Source organism: Bos taurus, chromosome X (assembly GCF_002263795.3).
Source record: "Bos taurus isolate L1 Dominette 01449 registration number 42190680 breed Hereford chromosome X, ARS-UCD2.0, whole genome shotgun sequence".
NCBI lineage: Eukaryota > Metazoa > Chordata > Mammalia > Artiodactyla > Bovidae > Bos > Bos taurus.
This window is the reverse complement of record NC_037357.1, coordinates 47,179,019-47,188,240: the sequence shown is the minus strand read 5'-3', so window position 1 is coordinate 47,188,240 and position 9,222 is coordinate 47,179,019. Positions and strand designations below refer to the sequence as shown.

Here is a 9,222-nt window from a genome sequence, read left to right as displayed (position 1 = left end):
ACTGTTGCTTCCTGACCAGCATACCCTAAATATGATCTGGGTGATTTGAGGACAAAAACAAAAAACTATGGAAACAACTGCCTTTCATGCCTTTTTCCTGTTCTTCCCTGTGTGTATCTCCTGTATTTTGAGAGGAAGGCAAAATAAAGAAATTGTCCCCTGATTTAGTTACCATATCTGTCATGTCTTCAAAAAACATGAAGGTAGAACTTTGAAAATTAACTAGAAAATATATATATATCTGTGTTTTTCAAATGGATGCACTTGGGTTATATTCTTTTGCTCAACTGTATCTGATCGACTATTGAGACACTTCAGATAAAGAAAAAAATGTGGGATTTGCAAAACACAATACCTAAGGTAAATTAAATGATGCCACCTCATTATAAAGGACTCAATATTCATTCAATAAAAATATGCATTAAACCATTTTCTACATACATGGTGTTTGATTGGCACTTGAGAATATGACAGTAAAGAAGAAGCAAATGGTACTGGCTTTCTTGGAACTTATACTCTTGTGGAAAACACAGTTAAAACTACTACCAAAATTAACCATTTAATTATATTTTTGACCAGTACTCTAGAGGTGGTTAGAGAGTACACCACAGAGGCATCTGCCCTATACTGGAATCTGAGAAGATAAGAGAGAGAGAGAATTTCAAGCAAAGAGAAGGACATCAGGAAGGTCCTGAGAAAGGGAGGAACAGAGTACAATTCAGAGTGGATGAAAAGTGGTGTGAAACGGGCACATAAGGGCCATATGAAGGGTTTTAATCTCCGTCCTATGAGCAATGGGAAGTGATTACACTTTACTAAGAAAGAGAATGGCAGAATCCAAGGGCATTTTTTTAAAATTATTCTTAGAAAGAGATAATCAGAGAAGGCAATGGCACCCCACTCTAGTACTCTTGCCTGGAAAATCCCATGGATGGAGGAGCTGGTAGGCTGCAGACCATGGGGTCCCTAAGAGTTGGACACGACTGAGTGACTTCACTTTCATTTTTCACTTTCACACATTGGAGAAGGAAATGGCAACCCACTACATTGTTCTTGCCTGGAGAATCCCAGGGATGGGGGAGCCTAATGGGCTTCCGTCTATGGGGTCGCACAGAGTCAGACACGACTGTAGTGACTTAGCAGCAGAAAGAGATAATAAAGTTAGATGAGAATTTCCACAGTTTAGGTGAGGAATCATGGTCGCTAACACCAAGGTTGTGGCAGTGAGAATGAAGAAAGCAGACATACTAAGATTTGAAAGATGTTTTAGGTGTGAAAATCAATAGGACTCTTTTTTTGATTAAACTTTTTACAGTATTAGTATTTTAAGATAATTGTATACTCACATGTAACTGTAAGAAGTAATACAGAAAAATTCCAATTTTCCTGAGGTAACATGTGGCAGAACTGTAATACAAAATCACCACTAAGATATTGATGTTGGTATAATCAAGATACAGTACATTTTCATCGGTGCAAGGATCCTTCATGTGACCCTTTTATATAGCCCCATTTACTCCCATCATTCCTTCCCACCTCCACCTCTCCTTATTCCCTGGCAACCATTAATCTATCACTCTTTGTATAATATTTCAGCAGGACTTTTATGACTAATTAGTTATGGAGTATGAGAGAAAAGAGAGGAGTCAAGGGTGACTTCCAGGTTTCTTGCTTGCATAATTGAATATATAAAGTGCTGAAGTCGGACAAAGTTTGAGGAAGGTGATGACTTGTTCAGTTTTATTCATACTGAATTTGAGTGGTTTGTTAAATATACAAATGGAAATGCTGAAGAAAATTGTAAATATGAGTCTGACCTTTACTGTGACTTTTCACAGCAACCTGTGTTAAAACAGATATAATTTCCAATTAAATTATGCAAGTAAATGGTTTTGTTCCCATTTTACAAGTATTATGTCACTGTTTGTTTCCAGTCAATTGTTTTTCACCTTTTTTTACCAATACTTCTACAAGAATATGCTCACAACATTTTGGGTAAACCAAAAATTTTTAATTAATGTCATATAAGAAACAATCACCTGAAAATTAACAGGCTAAAAATGAAAGAACTGGATAACAAATGTTTCCATATCTCCTTAGCTACTGCTGACTTGCTAATAATTTTTTTTTTCCTTTCTGGTTTGTCTCTTCATCAGCTGTTTGAATAAAAAATGTTGAAATGGCCACAAATTCTAAAAATATCTTTGTCCACCATCAAATTACTTGAACTTTCATATCCGATGAAGACAATGGATTAAGAGGGCTTAAAAAATATCCCATCAAGGATGCATATGTTTGAAACTAATGAAGAACTGGCCTCATTATCAGCAACTTGAAATAAAAGCCACTGTTGAACAAAACAAATTTTATAGATGGTGACTAGAATACATAGCTTTTCCCATGTATTTTCAAAGGCAAATGTGTTAATTCTTTCCTGTGCCTAAAATAGGATGCATAACCCATCTCTGAATGCCAGCGGTACTACTGCAAACACACACAGACTGTGGGGGAGTCACATGGATCACATTTTGCACAAAGCATTAGCAAACTGTGACACAGAAAGGCAGGAATGTGCCTGCTGGGTGTTCACTTTACTTGATCCTACACTTCGCAAAATGTTTTTCTAACACTTAATTCTTTGATTGTTGATGCGTCATCCACCAGGCCTTCAAAAAATGATTTGCAGTTAAAATGAAGAAGATACATTTTCAGAAAAATGAACACTTGGTGTTACGTTTTTCCATTTCCAAGAATGAGCACTAAGACAAGCTGGAGAGAGTAGGGGCAGAGGGTTGCAGAGATTCTAGAATATGCATTTAGTAGGGGAGGTAAAACCAAGTTTGGTTTCCCAAATTGTTCTTGGTTCTAACTACAATTTTCATGTTCATGTGAAAAGTGAACATTGACTAGAAAAATCTTAATGTTAAAATGCTTGAATGGAATATAAATTTTGTCCACATAACTTTAAATGACTGACCTTTTCAGTTATTGCTGTTCTTCCTTGGGATCATTCTTTTACACACTCTGTTAGAAAGTCCGTTCAGTATATATTTTTCTAATAAGAAAAAAAAAAAAAGAATAGGTCAATATTATTATGAAGATGTCATATTATTTTTATCTGCCTATAAAAATTCAGAGAAACAAAGAGGAAGAAACAAAGGGACACAGAGACTATCACTGACTTTGGTTTCCCACAATCGTCAATAAATTTGAGGAAGATAGAAGGTTAGGTTACTGGAGGTGAGGGGTAAGGGGAAGGGTTATTGGATGAAGGTGGTCAAAAGGTACAAACTTCTAGTTGTAAGATAAATAAGTACGAGGGATGTAGTGTGCAACATGGTTAATAGAATTAACATTGCTGTATGCTACATTTTAAAGTTGTTAAGAGAGTAATCCTAAGAGTTCTTATCACAAGGAAACAATCTTTTTTCTTTGTCTTTTAGTCTTTATCTATATGCAATGATGCATGTTCACTAAGCCAACTGTTAAAGTCATTTCATCATGTGTGTAAGTCAAATCGTTTTGCTCTATACCTTAAACTTGTAGAGTGCTATATATCAGTTATATCTCAATAAAATTGAAAGGAAAAATACATGCATATACATATACATCGGAGAAGGCAGTGGCAACCCACTCTAGTACTCTTGCCTGGAAAATCCCATGGATGGAGGAGCCTGGTACGCTGCAGTCCATGGGGTCTCTAAGAGTCAGACACAACTGAATGACTTCACTTTCACTTTCATGCGTTGGAGAAGGAAATGGCAACCCACTCCAGTGTTCTTGCCTGGAGAATCCTAGGGACGGGGGAGCCTGGTGGGCTGCCATCTACGGGGTCGCACAGAGTTGGACATGACTGAAGCGACTTAGCAGCAGCAGCAATCAGAAATACTGTAGCCAGGGAGTGCCAGTAATAATATGCTGTTAAAGGTTTATCCTGTGATGCATGAACAAGGGTGTGTCTCCAAGGAAAATAAGACTTATGTATCTTTCTAAAGCATGAAATATCTCTGTCTAATGTAATCACTGTTGTTCCATGCATTTGTATATTTTTATTTTAAATGTAGTACAGATTTATTTTAGTAAATAATCATAGAAACTTCTATAATCCCACCAGTGATAACCAGTTACCATTTTGCGGTGTCCACTTGCAGAATTTTTCTGTTCAAAAATAAATTAACTGCAGAAGTCTTCAAATGGGGTCATATGTAATTTTGTTTTCTAACTTGTTTTTTCACTCAATGTTAGGCAGGTTTTTGTGTACTAATATGTGCACTTTGACAATATTCTTTGAATTGGCTGTATAGTATTCCACTGAATGAATGTGCATCATTTATTCAAACACTCTAGATTTAGCTGTTTAAATGGTTTCCAATTTTTATTATAACAAAAGCCCTGAGAAACACTCCAGGATGTAAATCTTTGTGCATGTTCTTAATATCACCTCAGGAGAAATTAGTAGAAGTGGAGTTCTGGATCAAAGGAGATAAGTGTGCCTCTAATTTTTTGTTTTCTTAACAAATGCCATAATATTAGCCATACCAAGTTTGCACAGATTTTCCACAAAAGTGAAATCAGTAACACACTCCTTAAGATTTCACTTGCAGAAAGTAGTGTAACTTCAGAGTTATGTGCATGTAGCATTTTCAGTTTAATATAGTGTGGCTTCTTGTTGCTCTGATCTTGTTTTTGGTAGTGGTTTCCACTTTGTATGCATACATATATTTAATTTACAGTTTACTGGTATCAATGAATTTAAGATGACCAATAGACACCAAAACTACTTCATTTCTTTTGGTGAATTTCATAGTAAAACACTAAATGGTCTTATCTTAATGTGCTCATTAATCTGCTATAATAAAATCTATTCCTTCCTTGATAGATATTCTGAATATTCTTTGTACTGGATCATATTTAATCTCAAGAGTAAAAACAAAAATCAACCCCTCAAAACCATACTCACAGCTTTGTTGACTTACACAATCAACAGTGAAATGATTAGTATCCAGCACCACTACCATCCTGCCTCACTGAAGGAAGAAACATGATCTGAAAATGCATTAAAATCCCCAAAGTATTTTTTTAAACAACCTCAATCATTCAACAACCAAGTTTTTCCTGTCTCAATAAAATGATATTTACATTCTTCCATTTGCTCAGGGCAAAAACACTATCATCTTCCTTGATTCATTCTCCTTCTATCAAACACCATATCCAATCCATCAAGGAATCCCATTGGCTATACCTTCAAAAGATACCCTCAATCTGACCAGTTCAAAAAACCTCTGGTGTTACCACTCAATTCCAAGCCATCATCATCTGTGTTTTGGATTATTGCAGTAGTCTCTTCAATGGTCTTCCAGCTTTGGCCTTTTTACCCCTCTAGTTTATTTTTCACACAGCATCTCAAGAGATTCTGTTCAAATATATGTCAGATCAAGTCACTCTACTCCTCAAAACTTTCCAGTGGCATCTCACCTCGCTTGGACTCAAAGCCAAAATCCTTACAATGGACAACAGGGCCCTGCAGAATATATCATCCCCTCACCCTTCGGTATCCTCTGAACCCCTTTCCTGTTGCTCTCCCCTTTCCTCAGCTCACTTTGATGGGTCTCCATTCTCTTTGTCTAAAAAGCAGCAGACAGAGAGAACTTGTACTTTTTTTGTTTCCTCTTTTGGCCATGCCAGGCAGCATGCAGAAAGTTACCCCACCAGAGATCTAACCCTGTGCCCCCTGCAGGGGAAGCGAGGAGTCTTAACCACTGGACTGTCAGGGAAGTCCCAAGAACCTATACTTAAAAGTAGAGTCCACATGACTATAGAAATAGCAGTTGATAAATAATGCATCATATTGAGCTCAGGGTGTTTTGACCCGTCACTAAGGCACTCTGGAATGAGTTCCCATACTCATTTCTTAAAATCACTTAGTCAGCAAATTGTTATTGAGAGCCTATTATTCCAGACACTGTTGTATATGCATACATCAATAAACAAAACATACAAACCTGTCTACCTCAGTACCTTCCATTCTGTAGGGAGCAAGAGAGAGAACATGGTTAAGTTAATTGTGAAGCATGTTAGAAAGTGATACTGAAATGGAAAAATATAGAACAGGCATGTGGGGCTAGAAGTGTGTGCATGTGTGTGTAAGTGCTGTGTGTCGGGGTAGTTGTACTCTTGCTCCATGCCACAATGTCCCACGTGAATTTGACATGTTTCTCGGGATGAGTTTTGGGTAGGTCATATTAATAGATTAAATCTACTTGCAATATCCTGGCTTCTGACACGATTCCCATACGAATCTGCTATTCCAATTCTTCCTGTACTTCCAGCATGACCTGTTCCTTATATTTGTTCTTACTCATCCCATTGTTTTAACTGATTTTTCTCCCTGCTCTCTGGGCCATTGGCTGAAATTATGGCTGACATCTTATGAATTTGTTGGTGATCTTCTACCACAACCACTTCTTCCCTTCAATTTGGTCTTCGCTCTTGTTAACGCCTCAGGCCTGCCAAGAGCAGTCAGTGACACCCACATGGATTCCTTCACCCCAAAAATTTGATGAAACTGCCATAGTCAGAAATGAATTATTGACCTGCACGGAATCAGACATGGTGATGTAACTGGTTATTTTCTTAGCAATATGTCCAATTCTAGTTAAAACCAGTGTATTTGGTTTTATAATAGTCCATCACTGACTCTGAATATGTACAAATATCCAGGATAGTTCTGTGCTTCCTTGACTTCTCAATTCTGAGATTTTGTTTCGCTGTGGGATAAGACTTTAGGTTATTCCTAAGGGCTTCAGGCAAAACTGATTTTTTTTTTTTAATTTTTTACTGAACAGCCTGACTGTTCAGATAAGCAGAATTTAATTGACACCTATTTAGGAGATTCTGCCTGGAGATGAGTTATGGAAAAATACAGCTCCACTAGAAACTTTTCACTTTTCTCTCTTCAAAACTCTGATTTTCTCCTAGTCCAGCCATGTTCACAGAGGTTTTAAGCGGATTAATTAGTGCTTGAAAAGCACCTTTATACATGAAAAATAGCTAAGTACTAATTTAATCTTTTAAACTCTGGATTATTCCTATTTCAGTTATAATTTCATACTTTTTTCATAATGTCACCAGATTGTAGGTGAGCTCCCAAAATAGACAGTTAGTAGGACTAAAACTTATATGACTCACCATGCAAAATAGCTCTGGGCAAGGAATGCTGAGACTGTAACAATGACCTATTCCTTTAAAAAGATTCTTGTTGGCCCCCTGCGGGCCACAGGCGCCCGGGGCCGCGCCTCCCAGCGGTGGCCGCCATAGTGTGAGATATTTAGCGGGAGCGCGCGCGAGTTTGAGAACGCGCGGAACGCCGGCGGCGGACAGTGGGGAGCCGCGGCGACCGTTGCTGGGCGCACTCTCTAATGGCGGCGGCGAGCCAGAGTGTCCCGTCGGTACTGGCATGAGGCAGAGGCAGTGGCAGTGGCGGTGCCCGCGGTGGCGGGCGTTGGCGGCGGCGACGACGACGACAACGACGGAGCGTGTTTGAGCAAGGTCCGATGGCCGAGGCGCGCTCTTCCCCCACAGAAATGAGTCAAACTGAAAGAGCGTCACCTACTGGAACCTCAAACGGTGCGCCATCCTCGGCGCCTGCCGTGACTGGCACCACTGCGTCCAACAATGAATTGGCGAGTCTTTTTGAGTGTCCGGTCTGCTTTGACTATGTGTTACCCCCAATTATACAGTGTCAGAGTGGCCATCTTGTTTGTGGCAGCTGTCGCCCAAAGCTCACAAGTTGTCCAACTTGCCGGGGCCCGCTGACATCCATTCGTAACTTGGCTATGGAGAAACTGGCCAATTCAGTACTTTTTCCTTGTAAATACGCCTCTTCTGGATGTGAAGTAACTATGCCACCCACAGAAAAAGCAGACCATGAAGAACACTGTGAGTTTAGGCCCTGTCGTTGTCCTTGCCCTGGTACTTCCTGTGGGTGGCAAGGCTCCATGGATGCTGTAGTGCCGCATCTGATGCAGCACTATAATGAGTCCATTATAACCCTGCAGGGAGAAGTTGTAGTTTTCCTTGCAGTCAACATTAATCTGGCTGGTGCCCTTGACTGGGTGATGATACAGTCCTGTTTTGGGTTTAACTTCATACTAATCTTGGAGAAACTGGAAAGCTACGATGGTCACCAGAAATTCTTTGCAGTTGTCCAGCTGATAGGAACACGCGAGCAAGCTGAACAGTTTACTTATCGACTTGAGCTAAATGGTAATAGGCGGCGATTGATTTGGGAAGCCACGCCTCTATCTATTCGTGAGGGAATTGCAACAGCCTTTATGACCAGTGACTGCCTAGTCTTGGACCCTGGAGTTGCGGAACGTTTCGCAGAAGATGGCAATTTAAGCATCGATGTAACTATTTCCATGTGTTGAAATGCTGATCAAACATTTTCTGACTTGTGTTTAAAACCAGTACATTGAATTTCACAGAGAATAAGGCACCTGTCTTCCTACGAACCAGAAACTTTTGGTAGGTTGAAGCTAGAGACGTTAAGATAAAACGAAAGGGTGTTAAGTACAGGAAATAGTTGCATGTAATAACACTAATATGTTTAAAATAAGTCAACAGTAAACCACTGAAAAAATATATGTATGTTTACACCCGAGATGGGCATCTTTTGAATTTAAAAAAGGAAGCTTTGAAAACTAATTCTGAATTTTTGTTTATAGTAGATTGAGTGTACCGTTGAAAAATACTAAGTTCCTTTTTGTGTGCCTACACTGTGTGTGTGTGTGTGCACGCACATACTTGGATTTCTTCTCCTATAACTGACAAGCCATATTGAGTGGTCTTGGACCACTGCATTTCCCCTCTGTGAGTCAATACATAATGCACTTATGTGTGTATGTTTGAGCGTGTGTTTCTGTATTTGCTAATTTTTAATCCTAGTTTTTTTTCCCTAGTTTTTAATTAAATAAATTTGACTTTCTTTTCTGTAAAAGAAACTAAAAAGATTCTTATTTATTTGATGTCACCACAAAGAGTTTTTCAGGGCTTTGGAAATGAGAGCATTTTGTATTTGGTGTAGAGCAAAAAAAGCTGTTCACATAAGGGGCTTCCCTGATAGCTCCATTGGTAAAGAATCTGGCTGCAATGCAGGGGAGCCTGGTTCGATTGCTAGGTGGGGGAAAGAGCCACTGGAGAAGGGATAGGTTACCCACTCCA

The 9,222-nt window shown here is 39.1% G+C and overlaps 1 protein-coding gene across 1 annotated transcript; it reads left to right on the top strand.

Moving 5' to 3' along the window:
* Positions 1–7,346: 7,346 nt before the first annotated feature.
* LOC101907097 (E3 ubiquitin-protein ligase SIAH1-like) lies at positions 7,347–8,954 on the top strand. The gene has a single exon (XM_015461538.3). The coding sequence runs from the start codon at positions 7,554–7,556 to the stop codon at positions 8,427–8,429; it is 876 nt and encodes a 291-aa protein (XP_015317024.1). The 5' UTR covers positions 7,347–7,553; the 3' UTR covers positions 8,430–8,954.
* Positions 8,955–9,222: the final 268 nt, after the last annotated feature.